The sequence below is a fragment of the Cannabis sativa genome, chromosome 5 (genome assembly GCF_029168945.1).
Source record: "Cannabis sativa cultivar Pink pepper isolate KNU-18-1 chromosome 5, ASM2916894v1, whole genome shotgun sequence".
Lineage (NCBI taxonomy): Eukaryota > Viridiplantae > Streptophyta > Magnoliopsida > Rosales > Cannabaceae > Cannabis > Cannabis sativa.
In genome coordinates, this window is record NC_083605.1 from 10,706,718 (window position 1) to 10,726,378 (window position 19,661).

General features: G+C 32.0%; 1 protein-coding gene across 2 annotated transcripts; it reads right to left on the bottom strand.

The window, feature by feature from the left end:
• Positions 1 to 10,779: 10,779 nt before the first annotated feature.
• On the bottom strand, positions 10,780 to 14,248 carry LOC115716586 (signal peptide peptidase-like 1). Of its 2 annotated transcripts, none has more exons than XM_030645414.2 (4): positions 14,080 to 14,248; positions 12,015 to 12,983; positions 11,219 to 11,419; positions 10,780 to 11,103 (listed from the first exon to the last, which is right to left on the bottom strand). In XM_030645414.2, exons 2-4 carry the CDS (start codon positions 12,810 to 12,812, stop codon positions 10,987 to 10,989), a joined length of 1,116 nt encoding a protein of 371 aa, XP_030501274.2. In that variant the 5' UTR covers positions 12,813 to 12,983; positions 14,080 to 14,248; the 3' UTR covers positions 10,780 to 10,986. The 2 variants fall into 2 exon arrangements, with proteins under 2 accessions (XP_030501274.2, XP_060971376.1); XM_061115393.1 differs by having other exon boundaries at positions 13,941 to 14,107.
• Positions 14,249 to 19,661: the final 5,413 nt, after the last annotated feature.

Here is a 19,661-nt window from a genome sequence, read left to right on the forward strand (position 1 = left end):
TCAATCTCGATGTGTTTTGTTCTTTCATGGAATACAGGGTTCTCGGAGATGTAGATGGCAGGTGTATTATCGCAATAAAGAATGGCGGGATCTTTGTGGTGAATGCCGAAGTCCCAAAGAAGAGCTAACAGGCAGGTGATCTCGCAAGTGGCATTGGCCATTGCCCGGTATTCTGCTTCAGCTGAAGAACGAGAGACGGTAGACTGCTTTTTTGATTTCCAAGAGATTAGGGAGTCCCCAAGGAAGACACAGTAGCCAGAAGTGGACCTTCAAGTGTCACTGCATGAGGCCCAATCAGCATTTGAATAAATCTTAAGATGAAAGTCTGAATTGGACATGTTAGTTTCAGCATAAGCAGACAATTTTACAGAAGAGGCAGATTGAAAGAAAAGCCCTTGGCCATAAGTGCCTTTGAGATATCGTAAAATTCTATGAGCTGCATCAAGATGGGGAGCTCTTGAATTAGATAAAAATTGACTTAGTTTGTTTACAGCAAAAGAGATATCAGGGCGAGTAATGGTTAGGTAAATAAGTTTACCTATGATGCTGCGATATATTTTTGGATTTTCTAATAATTCCCCAATATCGGATGAGAGCCGAATGTTGGGTTCCATTGGGGTAGAAGCAGGAGTAGCTCCTAAATAACCTGTGTCAGTTAAAAGTTGTAGGGTGAATGGTCTTTGGGATACAGAAATCCCAGAGGGAGATCGACCAATTTCCAAGCCTAAAAAAAATCGTAAAGGGCCAAGATCCTTAAGTTGAAACACAGAATTAAGTTGCTGTTTAAAGGAAAGAACAACATTGTCATCATTTGAGGTAACCACTATGTCATCCACATATATTAAAAGAGCAAGAAAAGTGTCGTTGTGATTTTTAATGAACAATGTGGGATCGGAAAGGGATTGAGTAAATCCAGTGGATAAAAGATAATTGCTAAGTTTTGTAAACTATTGTCTAAAGGCTTGTTTCAAGCCATAAAGACTTTTGTTTAGTTTACAAACAACATTTGGAGAGATGTCTCCTTTAGGTTTATATTCCTTGGGAAGTGTCATGTAGACAGTTTCATGTAAATCGCCATGAAGAAAGGCGTTATTGATATCAAGTTGGTACAAAGACCAATTTTTAATGGCTGCAATAGCAAGCAGTAATTTTAATGTATTAAACTTTGCAATGGGGGCAAAGGTGTGAAAGTAATCAATACCTTCTTGTTGGTTGTAGCCTTTGGCTACTAAGCGAGCTTTGAGTCTTTCAACAGTGCCATCAACATTGTATTTGATTCTGTATACCCATTTGCAACCAATGGCATGATGTCCATCAGGAAGGGTGACAACAATCCATGTATCATTGGCTTCAAGAGCGTCAGTTTTTGTGTCCATGGCCTTTTGCCATTTTGGGTCTTTAGCTGCCATTTTGTAGCTGGTGGGTTCAGCAATGGAGTGGGCAGTAATGATTGTTGTACGAAAGTGTTGTGTTAACCTATTATAAGACAGATATTTATTAATAGGGTAAGCAGTGGACATAGTAGCAGTGGTATTACAAATGTAATCTGAAAGACGTTTAGGTTTAGATAAGGTTCTTCCTGTTTTTGAAGTGACAGGAGGAATTATTGATTCCCTGGGTGTGGATGGAACTTCATCAGGAGGTGGGACATGTGTGTTGATGTCATTCACACTTTGAGGAATGTCCATTTTGTGAGATGGAGTGGCATCATGGTCGGGAACAGATTCATGCTCCTCAGAAGGGTGTTGAGTTGGTCCTGTAGAGGGCAGTAAAGAATGTGAGAGTAATTGATTTATGGAATTAGGAGAGTTAGTGTCAGATAGTGGAAAGATATCTTCATGAAAATAAACATCTCTAGAGTGATTGATCTCTTGAGTTTCTATGTTTAAGAGAGTATAAGCTTTCATACCAGGTGGATAACCAATAAAGACATAAGGGCGAGATCTTGGATCAAGTTTATGTCGTTTGGTTTCCAAGGTGGAAGCAAAGGCAAGACATCCAAAAACTTTAAGGTGTTCATAAGTAGGAGCTTTCTTATAGAGAACTTCAAATGTAGTCTTTTTGTTAAGTAATATAGAAGGAGTTCGATTTATGAGATAAACAGCAGTATTTATGACATAACTCCAATAAGGTAAAGATAAATGAGATTGAAATAGTAAAGCTCTACCGACATTTAGTATGTGTTGATGTTTACGCTCAACAGTAGAATTTTGTTGAGGGCGACCAACGCACGAGTTGTATTTCACGGTGCCTTTGCTACTGTAAAAGCTTGTCATATTCAGTTCTTTAGCATTGTCACAACGCACTGCTTTGATGAGAACTGAAAATTGTGTCGCAATGAGCGAAAAAAAATTGTGGAATAATAAAAGAGACATCAGATTTAGAGTTTAGCATGTAAACCCAAGTATAACGAGAAAAATCATCAACAATAGTTAAGAAATATCGATAACCTTCAATGCTAATAATATGAAAAGTTCCTCATATATTAAGATGTATTAAATCGAAAGCAGCATTGGCAAAATTATTGTTAGAAATAAAAGGAGGCCGTTTTTGTTTAGCAAAATAACATTTAGAGCACATATAATCCAAAGGTTTTTCACAGATTTGCAAACTTTTATTTAGTATACTAGTAATGTTCATAGAAGGGTGACCAAGGCGAAGATGCCAGGGGTCCTTCAAAGTACAAGAAGTGTTTGCAAAGATAGAAATATTGGAAGTGAGAAAATGTCGTTCTTGTTCAAAGAAAAATAGTCGGCCAACTTTCTTAGCTGTCCCAATCGTAGAAGTCAGGGAGGGATCCTGAATCAAACATTGAGTAAAATTAAATGTGAGTTTGTTACGACAATGTTCAAGATATGCTTAACAGAAAATAAATTGAACTTAAATTCTGGAATATATAATACATCAGCCAGTATTAGTTTATCAGATATTTTTACGGTGCCGATTTTGTTGATGTGCATCTGATGGCCATTAGGTAAAGTAACAATATGAGCAACAGGATTAGTGTTTAGAGATGTAAAATAATGAAGAGAATGACAAATATGATGAGTAGCTCCACTATCTACAATCCATAAAAAAAGAGGAAAAAGTTTATCTTTACCAAAGACGTTTGAGACCACAGGAAGATTTTCGCTGGTGGATGGAGCGCTTTGGATTTGCTGACTGAGTAGTGAGATCAATTGCTGGCTGAGTTGAAGTTGAGAAGAGCCGGCGACAGGGGCCTCAGGACTGGCCGAAACTTGGTTTGCCCAAGCAGTAGGAGTATTTTTCTTTTTGTCACCATATCCAGGTGGGAAACCATGGAGGAAATTGCACTTCTCAACCAAGTGACCTGGTTTAAGACAATTGGAACATGTAGGGCGAGGCTTCTTGTTTCGAGAAGGCTGATTCAGTTTCGGTTTGGCAGGGGCAGCAGCAACAATGCCGGTGTTGCCAAGACAACGTTGGCATTCTTGTTGAACAACCATGGAGAAAACCTTGGATAGTGGTGGAAGAGGATCAAAGAGGATGATCTGAGCCCGTATTCCCCAATAAGATTCATTGAGACCGATCAAGAACTGAAGGATTTGTTCTCTAGCGTAGTAGTCTTGAACTTTTTGCATGGCACCACAAGTGCAGCCACAAGTGCAAGGAGTATTTGGTTGATACTCGTTGAGTTCATCCCATAGAGCTTGTAACTGAGTGAAGTATGTGGTGACCAAGTTATCGCCTTATTTAACATTGTTAACAAAGGTCTTAAGTTGGAGAATGCGCGGGCCATTACTCTGATTGAAGCGGTCATGGAGATTGGTCCACATCTCGCGAGCAGTAGTTTTGAACATGATGCTTGCATCGATTTCTCGAGACACGGATTGAAGGATCCATGATATTACAGTGTTATTGCATCGATCCCAAGCGGACATAGAAGGATCATTAAGTGGTGGATGGGGTGAAGTGCTGTCAATGAAAGGAGTTTTATTTTTGGCAGCGATATTAATCGAAGCCGCTCGTTTCCAAGACTAAAAATTATCTTGACCAGTCAAAAGGAATGAGGAAATTATATTTGGTTGATCTCCAGTTCCCAAGTGATAACGATCATCTTGAGAAGGTCGATCGAAAGAGGCGCGAGATAGGCCTTGATTAGCAAAAAAGCTAGAGTTATCAGTATAAGCCACATGGCTTAGAGTTCCAAGAAAGGGATTGTTACCATTAAAGAACGGCGTGGGCTGTGGCTGGGCCGGAGCCGTGGTGGCGCCGGAAAAAAATGACGCCAGTGAAGGGACCGTCTGAACCGAGGACGGATTAGAGGAGGAAAAAGACGAAAGCATGGTTGTTTGAATTTGTGATGGTGTGGAGGTCGATGCTGGAGTAGTGGAGGAACTAAATGGTGCGATGGAAAGGTGTTCAACTGGTCCCGAACTGGGGAGATCGGCGACGGGATCAGAGCCGATTACACCAGTAGGGGACGGATCGAACATGAATGGAGAAGCACCATGCGGATCTGAGATGGAGTTTTCATGAGGAGGCGGAGCAACATCGGATTTGGTGGCGGCTGTCGACGAAGGATCTTGGCCATGGTGGACGGTCGGAGATGGCAGCGGAATGGAAGGAGCTTCACTGATAGAGGCGGCGACAATGGTGAAATTTCTGGTTCTTGGAGCCATGGGAGAAGAGGGAAGTGGTAATGGTGAAGGGGGCGGCTAGGGTTTTATGGAGTTTATCACTGATACCATATTAGAGAAAACATTTCTCTTATCTTTGTATTATATTCAGCCGAAAAGGCTATATGAAAAAATGAATGTTGTCTGTAGGGTTTTGTACAAAGAAGTGTATATATATACGGGCCAAGATGCAAAGTGACCCTAAATCTAACAATAAAGTTAATAAATGTCCCTTTTTAAAAAAAATTAACAAAATGTCCATTTTGTTAAAAGTTTGATAATGAAATTACAATTATAACCTTGAATAATTAAGTGTTTGGTATAGTTATTTTGTACAATAGTATATCGTTTTTATGTGCAATAATATATTAAAAAAAACTGAAAGGTAGTATATATATATATATATATATATATGGGTATGCTTTTAATGGGTATTACCCATATATGGGTATTTTATTCTTGACCATTGGATCAAATATCTAATGGATGATATTTATAATCATTAATTAAATATTAAAAAATTAATATTTCCTATTTTGTTATTCTCTATATTACTAAAATAGATAAAACTATTAATAGAAATAAAAAATTTATAAATGGAATTATTATTTAGAAAATAAAACACAACTAAAAAAATTAACAAACTATTTTTTTTAATAAAAATTATTTTAAAGATTAAAAAGAAAAAAAATGTATATTTATCTTTTTATAAAATTTCTTCATACTAGAATTCTAAATTGCATTACTGAAAATAAAAAAAATAATAATTTTAAACTTTAAACTGTAATACACATAAAATGTATAAGATTTTTTTTTAAACCTAAAATCTTTAATTTTATAATAATTAACAATTATTTATATGTTTTTATTTTTTTTAAAAAATACTTGAGCTTACCAAATCTATAAGAACAAAACCAATGAAGAAAATTTTAACAAAAAAAAAAATGAAAGAAGAAAAAAGTGTCATAAACATTATTGAATAATGGCAATTGCCGACACAAGAATTTCAGCACAAAAAATTATATTTGACCCCTAGACAAGATTATCATCTTCCAATCTTAAAAATATAAATAATGAACAACACCTCATTAGTTATTCTAGGAGAATGATTCATGGTAATATCAAAAAAATCATTTGATGGTAATAATATTTTTCTAACAATGATAACCTAAGTAAGAACTAAGAAGTATTGTAGCGTTTTATTTTTAAGAATATGAATAATATTAAGACAACTGGATTCCACAATCAAGCTCCTATTCTTCTAATAAAAAAAACACATTAATATACATGTAAATGATTTTTAGTTTTACAATAATAAATTATTAATAAACTCATAATTTCATAAAATAATAAAGTAGTAATTTTAATTAATTTTTAAAAATAATTTATAATTTTTTTTTTAAATTATTAGTTGTAATTATTATTTCTAATTTTATAAAAAATAAATATATTTTTTTTTTAAAAAAAAAATAATTTTTAGAAACTTTCCATAAAAAGGTTATTGGATTATTACCTTATTAATTTTTTTTAGTTCCCATCAATGGGTATTACCCATTAAGAAATGTTCCATATATATATATTTTTTTTGAAATAACTGAAAGGTAGTATATTAGTTTAAGATTATAGTATATTATTTTAATGTGCTATGGTATATAATGAACGGAAGACGGAAATTAAAAAATGTGAAATATTAGTTTAAGATTGAGGTATAGTTATATTTCACTAGGAAATATTATCTTTATGTTCATTAGTATATCATGAATGAAAGAAAAAGAAAAAAAAACATGTGGAATATTAAATTAAGTTTTTGGTATATATATATATTTTTCACTATACTGGTGGTATATTAATTTTTCACTATAATATTTATGCTTATGATTGTAGAATATAATTTTTATATGCTATTGTATATCGTGAAAAAAAAAATCATTTAATAGTATATTAGTTTAAGTTTATGGTATATTTATATTGGTCTAAGGTATATCGTTTGTATGTAATATGTATATCGTGAAGGATAGAAAGGAAAAAAAAAAACTATTAAATATTAATTTAAGTATGAGGTATAGTTATATTTGACTGAGGTATATTGAATTTATGTTCATTGGTATTTCATGAAGGAAAGAACAAGAAAAAAAAAACTTGTGGAACATTAAATTAAGTTTTTTGTATAATTTTTTTTCACTATGCTGGTGGTATATTAATTTTTGACTATGGTATATCTGCTTATGATTGTAGTATGTTTTTGTATGCTACTGTATATTGTGGAAAACAATTCATTTAATAGTATATTAGTTTACGTTTGTGATATATGTATATTGGTTTAAGGTATATTGTTTGTATATCATACGATATATTAATAAAAAACTAATTATATGCTCAAATAACATATTAGACACCAACGACAACAACAAAATCTAAATGAATAAAACATATACTACCTTTTATATAATGAAAAAATAATTGACAAAAATTCAGTAGAGAGGTTTTGAACTATTGTTTTTTATAATTTCTATTAAAGGAATAAAACATATAATACCTTTTATATAATGAAGAGTATTTTAGGTATTAAAAAGTAAAAAAGGACATTTGCTTTATTATTTTAAAAAATGGACATTAACTATCTATAAAGTTAAAAATAGGATCATTTACTTACATTTCTCTATACATACACATTAATAAGGAAGCCCATTGGGCCGGTAATGGGCCAGAATAAAGACAAAGCAATTTTAATAACATCTAGTTTTACATAAAAGTATTATATAAAATACAATTCAATATAAGACAATACAATACGACTTAATACAACATTCCAAACGAACCCTTAGAGAGCTAAATATTACCAACAATAATGGATTTGGCAGAAAAATTATAATCTATATATAGCCTAAATATACTTAATAAATAGGGTAAGATACACACTTATTAGAGGTTTAGACAAACAAGCCATAACACCGCCAGAAAAGTTTCGTACAATAGCCCCAATGATAATAGAATTATTATGATCATCTAGTATTTCATCAATATTCATCTTGAAATGACCTATTAATGGAGTTATCCACCTTGAAGTGGAAGTACAAGGGGCATCAACAACTCTATCCCTTAGAGATTGACATTTTGTAAACTCCCCAAATAGAGAATGTATTCTCAATACCAAGCTGTTAAGAGAAGGAGATTTATTTCAAAGACTATCTAGCATCATTCTCCCCAAATAAATCAAGAAGCAACACAAAACAACCCAAATTCAGTTTGTGACAAAATCTCAGTGGCCTTTAGAATAATTAACTGGAACGGAATGTCCTTTGAAAGATTAGATAATATATTGATATTTAACATCTTCCACACCTTGTTGAATCCATAACACCAGAAAATAGCATGGCTATTGGAGTCCAAACTGAAACCACAAATTGGGCAAGAGGAGTGAGCAAGTACACGTCTTTTTTTGTAACCCAACTAAAGTTGGGAGAATTTCATGATATTTGCGCCAAATAAAACTCATTACTTTTTTGGGTAAGTGGATCTTCCAAAACTTCTTCCACCATAAAACCATTTGGAGGGAGAGGGACCTTCTGAATCCATTTGGGATGCGACAAAATAGCCAGTTTTTATTGAATACAAACCATATGTTGAATAGTGTTGTTGACCTAAAAAATTGACCAACTAACAGCGGGATCGTATTAAACTGATGCTTGCCACGTGTTACATAATTAGAACTCAAAAGTTAATGAACACAAGGATTTTATAAAGGTTTGGCTCCCTTAGTTAGTGGGTAATGACCTACTCTTCTTTTAGTTGTATTGATATCGAAAGATAATACTATTCAAATCACTATAAGTGAGATCTAATATAGCTCTCTTAAGGTTACAAAGTAGGAATCAAAGATAGAAAATCTCAAGTGTTGAGAGATGCTATGGTGGGCGTGAGAGAGAGAGAGAGAGAGAGAGAGAGAGAGAGAGAGAGAGAGAGAGAGAGAGAGAGAGAGAGAGAGAGAGAGTGGAGTGAGTTATCAGACTTAGAACGAGGCTTAACTATTTAGGATGAGACTTAGGGTTTTTAGGGTTGAGTTAAGGCTCTTTATATAAGAGATCCCTAATTTACAAATACAATAAGTAGATATTTACATATTAAATTGATTAAATACAAAATACTAAAATGTCCCTTAAACATAGATCTTTTTCATCTACTTTATTAGACTGTTAAGCCACAATTTGCAATCCACGTGTAAAGTTGTGCACCAAAATCCTACTAGGTCCAATCCTGCCCGGCCAGGCACTTGCAGGAAGCAAGCTGGGCGGCCTTGTGCTTTCCAGAAGTTGGCCGACCATAGGACCGACCAGCCCCCTTGAGGTGATTGGTTTGTCACTTGTCGTCCCGTTTGAGTGTCGAGGCCCCTGTTGGCTAGGGTGTTGACTTGACCTCCTTGTTGGTGAGTTGTACTGCGACGTGGCGCTAATATTGTCCACGTACACATGCCACATTAGGTGAAAAAAATCAAAATAAATCTTAGACATATGTAAACCAACTTAAATATCAACCAATTAAATATATTCATATAGCTTACCATGTTATAGAAGTCTCTTTAAAGCGAGATTTCTCTTATACTAGCAAATGAAACACCTACATATTTGATAAACACTATTATTTTATTTTCATATTTCAATTTCAAAACGTTATGAAAACCTTAATAAAATGATAATGTAACTATAATGCAACATGAAAACCCAAAACCATATTTTGATGTACTTGGCTGTAGATGCATGCGAATTTACTATATTTTTTCATGATTTGATATTAATAAATTCACTATTAGAAATTTGTAAAACAACGTCAATGCAATGAGATAAACACTAGCTATAGTATTGATGATTTTTTTTATTATTTATTAGATTATACCTAATTTGGATTGATTAGGAGCTCCACATCTATTTGTTAGATATCTACATTTTATGAATCTGAAAATTGATATTATGAGGATTAGTTTTCTGCGAATTAAATTGGAATTCAGGGTTGAATTTTAGTTTCGAACCAGATTTTCTGCTCTTTCTTCCATCAATACGAAATAATATTTGTTTGTATTGATTCATATCTTCTTCTCAGGTAAAGTCGTTGGAATTAATGGTGATTTTCCGCTTGCTTGGGTTTCATTTCGGTTGTCTTGCTGGGTTGATCGATCAAAGTTTGAGTTGGTGATTTTTTTTGTTTCATGCGGCTGAAGCTTTAGAAAAGGATGTATTATTGTAATATTTTCTTTGTAGGCTGTATAAATGTTTAAAGGGCTAACCTACTGTATTTTAGTAATATTATTGTCTTTTTTGGTTATACCTAAAAAAAAGGCGCCTAATTATAAACCTTTTATATTTCTCTATTTTTATTGTTTTATATAATTAAATAATAATAAAATCAATGATAAAGTTATTTATATATATATATATACTTTTAATAAAAGTATTAAATTTTATATTAAATCTTACAATTCTGCATTAAAATACAATATTAAAAATTAATGTAAATATAATATAGCACAATTTTTCAAGGATAGTCTAATTACACCTACTTAGATTTGGAGAGTGGCACTCCAATCACACGAGTTCTTTTTCTTCTTCCTTTGGAGTAAGCAAGATTGAAGCAAGGAAGCTTTAATAGTTCCTTTAGGCCAACTCCAACCATATGGCAAAATGTCAAATATAGTGTAGTTTAATACTAAATGCAATCTAACTAAGCTGTAAACATTAATCTAAATATGAGTATATTTATAGTGTCCCACTAAATTTAGAAGGCATTATAAACATCATAAAGATTTTTGTTTAGGTTTTAAATAATAGTTCAATTATTAAGATTTGCTAAAATGTACTTTTTAGTGGTATGATTGAAATAGATAAAAATTTAGTGTTAATTTTAATGTTAAAACAACACTAAATATAAGTTTTACCATTATTGTAGTGGACCTTAAATAGTTTCACATTTCAAATATAAAGATATGCACCTCTAATTTTTCTCCTTATTCTGAAATCAATAACCGAATCTACACAAAATATATCTAAATATTCTCAAAAACCAATATTTTAAATTTCCTTTTCATTTTTAAAAAATATGAAATTTCTTATGGCAAGAACTTATTCATGTATAAGAAGGGAGGAGAGGATGAGATTCAATTCACATATATATGCTCTGCTTCTTTCATTAGTGAAACTTGAGTACTGGAAGGGCATTGTGTAAAGCCCAAAATCAGATTATAACAAAATAACCATTGATTGCTAATTTTCTATCAGGATTTCCAAAGTGAATTTACAACTTTCAAATGGCTCTTCCACAAGCACCATGTGGCTATTGGATACAAAGATAAACAAGCTTAAACATCAACCTGGTGAACTTTATCAGTGAGATTTGACATGGGGCCATCCCATAACTCCACTAGCTCCTTCCTTATCCAAGATATGACAACAACTGGTCCCAGGGTAGAAGGCACCTATGTTCATTAAGAAAATTTACAAAGTTAATGGAAGGAAAAATCAACAAGTACAAACCAAGCAAGACAGCTCGGAAAGACTGAAAATGGATACATTGTAGCACTGGAAAATTACCAAATAAAGAAGGGCAGGTTGAGGGGAATGAGTCAGAACACCAGCTGCCAAAGCTGAAATGAGTCCAATGGCATATCCAGGAAGGGCATACCATATGTACTTGTGTCCTTTCGAAGAATGTAGATCTAAGAGAGTTACCGTATCTCTGCTTCTTCGATGATCAAACCAGAGGACCAGTGCAAGAAGCATTGCAGGAATCGCCTGGAGCAAAACAACATTAGAAATAAATTATGAACCATTTGACAGTTAGTATCATTAAGCCAGAATGATATTCATAGTAAAAAACCAGAATTGTATAAGTTCTCATCTTGAAGACGTTTCTTTTAGATTACAGAGACCGAGAAATGGGGAAAAGAGAGAGCATTTTTTTTCTCCTCTTGAAGATAACTTGAACTCAAGCATTCCAAAGATATCATTGTCACAAAACAAAAAAAAATGATCAAATGTTATATTTTATATACACCATGGATTGATACTTGTAATAACTATGACTGATGAATAAGTTCACAAAGCATATTGTAAATTGGTAAAGTGCAAAGATATATTTCACGATTCTTAGAAAGATGGATATACAGAAACTACAAAAGTTTTGGCCCCAGATTAGGAAAGCAACTAAACAGTAAGTCATATTTGAACACGAACAGACATCAGGATCATCTTTTTATTATAATGATTGATTGAACAATATATGTACATATATAATGTACATAATAGTTCATCAGTAACAATTGATTGTATCACTATAAACATAGTTGATGTTCATCATATAGTAATAGTGAGAAAAGAATTGTCATACCATATCACCAAGACCCAGCATCATGAAGTCTGTGGCATTTCCTCCAGGAATTACTCCACCCAACAAGTTTCTTGGAAAGACAATCTTCACAGGCAGCTCCAGCTTCTTGGTAATCATTTGTAGCCCAGGGAGACTTAGGCTATTAGCAACAGTGTGCACAGGATTTGATGCTTGTTGTGTTGCAACCGATACCATAACATTCGCTCCGAAAAATCTCTCAGAGAAGAATACCCAGAATATGTCGTATACAAACAAACAAACAAGGAGCATAGCACAAATTTTGATGTTTGGGAGACGAACGTGGCTCACAAAGGCAATGCATATAGATATGCCCAACAAATTGTTTAGTATCCAATATCCGGAGACAAGCCAAGATGCAACTGTACCACAACACAGCAACAATAGCAGCCCTTGGGTCCTTGTAAATGACTTCGAGCAGCACCGTGACACATAAGGGTCGGCCAAACCAAACTTTGACTTTAAAAAGGCTACATAAGGAGAGAACCAGAAAAACAGGGATGAAATAGAGGCAATGGCTGTGAATGCAGTGAGGATTTGTGAGACTGAAGAGAACAGGTAAAACATCAATAACAAACTAATAGAGCTCATTACTGGGATCATGAGTGCTTGAGACCGATCTAATGTAATTGATGCTTCTGAAAAATCACGATTACGCTCCATTTCTTTTCCATAGTTAAGAGCGCGAAATGCAGCTCCGAAAGTCACAGCTACTGCAGTCACAATTAGTGTGATTGGAGCGGGCTCCAGCAAATACAAAAGCTTCCATAAAGACTCCATGATCAAATGAAAAGATAAAAAATAATCCCTACAGAACCTTCTTTTTTATATCCCTTCTATCTAAAAGTCGTCTTCATATGTTTAATTTAGCAAGGCATGATCAACTACCACAAAGTTTGCACCAAAGTTGCACTGTTTCTTCAACGAGCAGTTGACTAGAGAAACTGCAACCTACAAAAGCCACAGGAACTTGTGAGAGTTAATTAGAATTGTATAGGAACGTATTAGCGCCAAGTCAGCTGTAAAGATAAATAAACTACATGGGGTACTAAATGCTACACACACAAACATGCATACATACACATTTCCGTAACTGAAACAGCAATGTAATGTTTTATGTAAGCGTCAATTCCATCAAACAATCTAAAGAAGAAAAGCCAACACAGTGATTGATTAGAATAAAATGTGCTATATATGGAAAATACAAAATGAAAAATGAAACCTTTTGAAACTGTAATTAGCTAATTTGAGATTACATTAGATAGGTTCAGAGCAGCGAAAGATTTCGATTTCCATGATACCCTTTAAAGTAAAACACTAAAACTCACTCTTGGATACTTCAAAGAAGAAATGTTTATTCCACAATTCAAAGAAACCTATTGAATGAAGCAATCTTCCAAAAGCAGAAAAAGTTATACCTCAATAATAAAAAGACATAAAAAAAAACTTCACTTTCTAAAGGAAATAATACATGATATACAATTTCGCAACACCAAAATGTGAAATATTAATTTTGTTCATTGAAGAGAAACGTAAAAGAAAAATATGCCCATTAAATTATGGAAGAGAAAGATATAGGAATACAATTGAATTTCTAGTTTTCTATGCTTCTTTCCTATTTTTCTCTAACAAATTAGAGAATTCAACCGATCTCACCACCGACGCATTACCCAATTGAGTTTGCTAAATTCAATATTCCAAATTAAACTAGTTAAAAAGTCTCAAACTTTACAATTTTCCTCTACTTTCTCTTAGTTTCCTACTGACGGAACACAAATTAACACCTAAAAAAATATCAAATTACCATTTCCAACTCAACCTACTCCCCAAATTAAAAAAAAAAAAAAAAAAAAACACAACTCAGAATGAAAAATCAATTCAAACAGATAAGTAAATATCTACTCCTACAGATAATCATTGCAGAAACAACTGGCTGAGAACTGAAAATCATAGTAGAAGATCTGGAAGAACAAAGACTCCGAAGAAGAAATTAGGGCTTAAAGAGGTAAAATTGGAAAAGGTAGATGAAGCGTAAGAGAGGACTAACCTTGGACTTGAACGAGTTTGAAAAAGCTTTATTGTAAGTCTCTGATCAGCAATGTAGTCCCTTTATCGGAGCAAGTATTGCACAATTTACAATGGAAGACACTACTTTGGTAATTTACACTTAAGAGTTCACACTTTTCTTATTTTTAATATTCATTGATTTTCTAAAAGAATAAGATTTTTTCTCAAAATATTTTGACATTTGAACTTTTGAAGTTATTAAAATTATTAAATTAAACCATTTTTTTTATTTAATTTCATTCAATTTTATTAATATGACGATTGTCTATATATATTTATAGGGATATGATTTTGTCGTATTATTTTACTTTCATGAATTGTAATCCGTGATGTACGACAGCCGTCAGATGAGGGAGTTATTTGATCTGACGGCTGAGAATGATCTAGGGATAATTAGGGTTAAAAAGTAGAAACGTACCCTCACACTCATTTAATGTACCCTGAGACCCATCTAATGTACCACGGAATACATTCCGTGAAAGTACATCACGGGACAAAATCATATCGCTATATTTATATAGAATAGATATATTTTAAATGTAGCGTAATGACATTTTACAATCAATTAAAGAGTAAATATCATTTTGGACTATGTAATTTGTAAAAGTTACCAATTAGACCCCCTATTTTGTTAAATAATAAAATAAACCCTGTATTTTCTAAAATAGTACAAATAAGACCCTAAACTAATTTTTTATCAAAATAAAATTTAATAAAAAATTGATCTAAATGTATTATGACAAAACTATTTACTTTTTATAGTATATGTTCGTGTTAGGAATTATCTTGAAATTTGTTATATTAAAAAAAAAAGCTGTCGAAAATTAAGTTCAAGATCTTATTTTTACCATTTTGGAAAATATAGGGTCCACATTGTAATTTAAGAAAATAGAGGGTCTAATTTGTAACTTTTGCGAAACACAGGGTCCAAAATGGTATTTACCCCATATTAAATTATAACCCTAAACTTTGATATACACCAAATCATGACTCCTGAACTTTAATATGTACCGAATTGTGCTCTCGAAATTTTCGTTCACAATTCTTTAGTAAAATTGGAAAAAAATCCTTAAATTCAACAATCTCAATAATTCGAGGGGAACTTTTAATTAAACTTTACCTGAAAAGTTTAGGGAATTTTTCAAATATATACATAAAACTAATAATATTTATATGTATAGCGCCAGTTATTTTAATACATTATTTTACCGAAAATACAAATTAATATATACTCATCCACACTTCCGTGTTTCCTCCTCGGTTTACTCAGCATCACTTTTTTTTTCCTCTTTCTTTGTAGCCTAGCCAACTATTTTTTTTTAAGTAAATCACAAAGACAAGATAATATATACCAATCAATTGTTTTGATGTTTAGTTTTTTATTATTTATTTATGTCTTTAAATTTCTCTCTTTTATAAATATGGATATCTCTATATACTATTTCATTAAACTTTTTAGTTTTTTTTTTTATATACTATATGTCATTAAAAATATAACTAAGATATACTATTTTTTTTTTCAATAAGTGTTATTTTGCAATTATATTATTTCATATAATTTTTCGTTATTTAAAGACACTAAATAATATCTTTTTTTTTTAATAAACTAAATAATATCTTAAACATCACAAAATTAATTACATTACAAAAATTTTATTTCAAGTAAAAATATACTATCTTATTGTTTCTTTTACATTATTTTTTTAGCAACATTTTCATCACCTTCAAAACCTATTTAAAAATTTAATAAGGTACAACAAAGAATAAGTATTCACCATATATCTGTTATTAGTAATTTTTATAATATAACTAATTCTATAATATTTAAAATACTATTTGGTTACTTTATAAGTTTTTTTAATAAATATATAAGCAGATTTGTTTTAAATATATTATTTAGTAACTTTTAAATAAAATAATAAAAATTATGGAGTAATTTACAATGTTGGTTATTGTATTAAATTTTAATATACTATATGGTTCCCTTATATAAAAAATAAGATTCTAGTAACTTTTATTAACCAATAAAATTTGTTGCTATATATTAAATTTTGTGTTAGTTTGATTGTTAGCCAAGTAGAAAATATGTTTTAGAAATTTATCAATATTGTCTAAAAGCATACATTTAGTAACTTTTAAATATTTAATAACAAAATAATTTCTCAATAACTAATTAAATTAGTTGGTATATTTTATTTTGTTTAAATTTAATTTTCTTTTTGTTAATTAAATCAAAAGAAACTAAAAGATCACTTTTGATTTCCATTATCTTTTTTAGTGATAGTAAAGAAACATATAATTCTCACATATCAAAATAATCACATTGAAGAGTACATTACAATAATACAACTTTTATGACCAAACCATTATTAGTGCAGTTAGAAAACATTTTTAAAATTATTTTTTAATATAAAAAATATTTAAAATTATTAAGAGATAAAAAGATAAAAAAAAAAATATACATATTTGATAACAAACCATTATTAGTGCAGTTAGAAAACATTTTTTAAATTAAAAAATATTTAAAATTATTAAGAGATAAAAAGATAAAAAAAAATATACATATTTGATAAATGTCCCATCATATGAAAATGAATTATTACATGGAAAAGAAAATGTAGATGAAAACTAAGAATAATAGGGAAGAGGTAGATAGATATTCAAGAAAAACAAAAAGAATAAATTAGTGTATCAACGTAATAATAATACGAAAGAGGGAGAAAAACAAAATAATATATGTTGAAAGTAAAATAAGTTGTGTACGTATACACGTGTACAGACAAAATTAATAAAAAACAAACGGTATGCTATAATTAAATAAACAGTGTCAATTATGATATTTATTTCAAAATTTGGTCACTAGGTGTAAATTTCTTAAAAGTTTAAGGAGTATGATTTGGTATATGTCAAACTTCACGGGGAAAAAAAATCTAAATTATCTTTTCTAAAATTTAATTTTAGAAAAATTACGGCATAAGTCCAAAAACAAAAGAGCTTGACACAAATAACTCTCCAACCTAGGACTCAATATTTTGACCGGGTTTGACCCGGACCCGACCCAGTCTACTCAAACATTTTAAAAACCCATTCTATTTGGGCAGGTCAAGCTCAAACCGATAGACCATCAGGCGGGTTTTTTGATTGGTTTATAATAGTCATTGGGTTTTGGGTTGGACCCGAACCCACCCACCAACCCAGTTATATACAATTTTATTTTTATTTTTATTACATATAATATAATAATATATTTAAAATTAAAAAAACCTTAAAACCTTTTTTTATTTTCTTCTCCTCCTAGTTGCACACACGCACGCACACAATACACACATCACAACTCCCTCACTCTCAACCCTTCTCTATCTCTTCATCCACCATACAATCACACACCACCACTACTCACTCACACCCTTCTCTTTCTCTTTGTTGGAGTCCCACACCTACGAGAGACCACAACCGACCTCCCCCCGAGTCTCTGACCTCCCATTTGCACACACCCTTCTCTTCGTCCTTCACCTTTTCTCTTCATCCCTCCCTTCCTTCCTTCCTCTCATCGTCGACGCAAGCCCCAACCCAACACCACCATACCATCAATAGCAAGTCGTGACAAGCAGAGGCAACAACCTGTAAGGTTTTTTTTATAGATAATTAATTTTTTTATTTAAAATGTAATATATATATTATATGTTGACAGTAAGAACTCGTCAACTAAGTAATTAAGAAAAATTTTGTAATAAGAATTTGAAAGATTATCAATAATCAAGAGATCAATTCCACACACTAAAAATAATAAGAATTTCATTGTTTTATTGATATTCCAAGTTCTCTTACAAAAGTTTTCCCATCCCTTATAACTATTCCATTGGGGTATTCATGCCTGAGCTTTTCTTATTTTGAAATCCCTTTGGTCCTTATGATAGAGGAGACAATATCTCTGTTGTACCATGAGGATCAGTGTTGCAGATGGATGAGGAAGAAGTGGTGGTCGGGTGTCAGTTTGTACTTTTAGTAAGACAAACCTTGTCTCCACTTCTTGTGCCTACAGTACGGTTGTCATCCCATCAGAGGCGTACTCATTCCAACAACCTTATGTTTGGTTATCTATCTTCTTTGGTCATTTTCTCTCGTTTTAGGATGTCCTGGGTGTTGGAAATTATTTTACCAGGATCTTAGATCTACTCACAAGTATGTTGTTTAACACCCTAAATATGAACTTTCTAAAACGATAAAATAAACACATATAAAGTTAAGAAAACCTTACATTGATGCAGCGGAATTAATGTCTCCTTCCACTCAGATCTCTAACCCTTGTATCCTTTCTGTCGCAGAGTATTATCAAGATCTGAGCCCGAATGTCCTTCTCTTTGTGTGTGATCCTTCACAGTCTTCCAATCTATGATTGAGTTACCACTTGCTGTGTGTGGGCACTTACTCTATCACTAAGGTTCGAAATTTAGAAGAAGAAAAAGAGAAAGAGAGGTTCGGCCAAGGAATAGAAAAGCGAAGGCTCAGTTTTCTGAAGAGAGAATTTTCTGTCAGAAGATGTTATGAGAAAGCATGTGAAAGCATGTTATTTGACTGAGCCATCACTTTCTATTTATAGGCAACTACTAGGTTTAGGTTAGGAATTATTTGGCATTAAAATAATGAAAATATCAATTTGAAAATCCACATAAAGTGGCCGGCCATGGTGTGTGTAATGGGCCCCACTTGGTTTTGCAGTTTTCACAAATTTTATTTCTATTTTCTCAAAAACGCCAATTTTTCAATTCTAACCATTTAAATGCCAAAACTAATTATTTAATAACTAAAAGATTATTAAATAATATTGTCATTTAATTTAATTATTAATTAGACATATAAATTCTATTAATAAATAAATAAACCTAGAATCTCTTTTCTTTACAATTTTGCCCTTGCTTAGTGAAAAATCACAAATTAGACATAGTCTAACTTAGGGGTGTACATCAAACCGCTCAAACCGCTCAAACCGCCCGCACCGCACCGCACCGCAAAAAAAATGCGGTTTGAAATTCTTCGCGGTGCGGTTGCGGTTTGAATTTTTCCCAAACCGCGCGGTGCGGTGCGGTTTGCGGTTTTGAATTATTAAACCGCGATTCAAACCGCACCGCACCGCATCTTTTAAAATTTCAATTTTTATATTTATTTTATTAAGCTCATACATATGAGCCCAACCCAAGCCTATAAATCTTAGGGCAAAATCCATAACTCTTCACAAACCCTCTCTTCTTAGCAACAAACCCAAGTCCATACATGTGTATTAAAATTTGGAGTTGGAAGTTTGTGTTTGTTTTATTTTTAATCTATTGATATAAGTATGTTAGTTGTACATTTATATTGTTGTTAGAACTTAATTAGTTTCAAGTTTGTTATTTTGATTTAAGTGTGTTGTTGAAACTTTAAAAAGATTATTGATTTATTGTTGTTGTTATAACTTTTATTAGTCTCAAGTTTGTTGTATTTTCTTAAGTGTTTTGGAATAATTATATTAATGATAGTTTAATTATTTTATGATTATTTCAAAAAAAAAAAAATTGTGATAGT

What these genes read in the sequence shown, in the direction of transcription:
- LOC115716586 (XM_030645414.2), bottom strand. Translation starts at nt 12,812, where the DNA reads ATGGAGTCTTTATGGAAGCTTTTGTATTTGCTGGAGCCCGCTCCAATC. An exon ending in TGCTGGGTCTTGGTGATATG is followed by an intron (nt 11,420 to 12,014) that starts GTATGACAATTC and finishes GTTTTGCTCCAG; the next exon opens with GCGATTCCTGCAATGCTTCT. An exon ending in AACCTGCCCTTCTTTATTTG is followed by an intron (nt 11,104 to 11,218) that starts GTAATTTTCCAG and finishes TAATGAACATAG; the next exon opens with GTGCCTTCTACCCTGGGACC.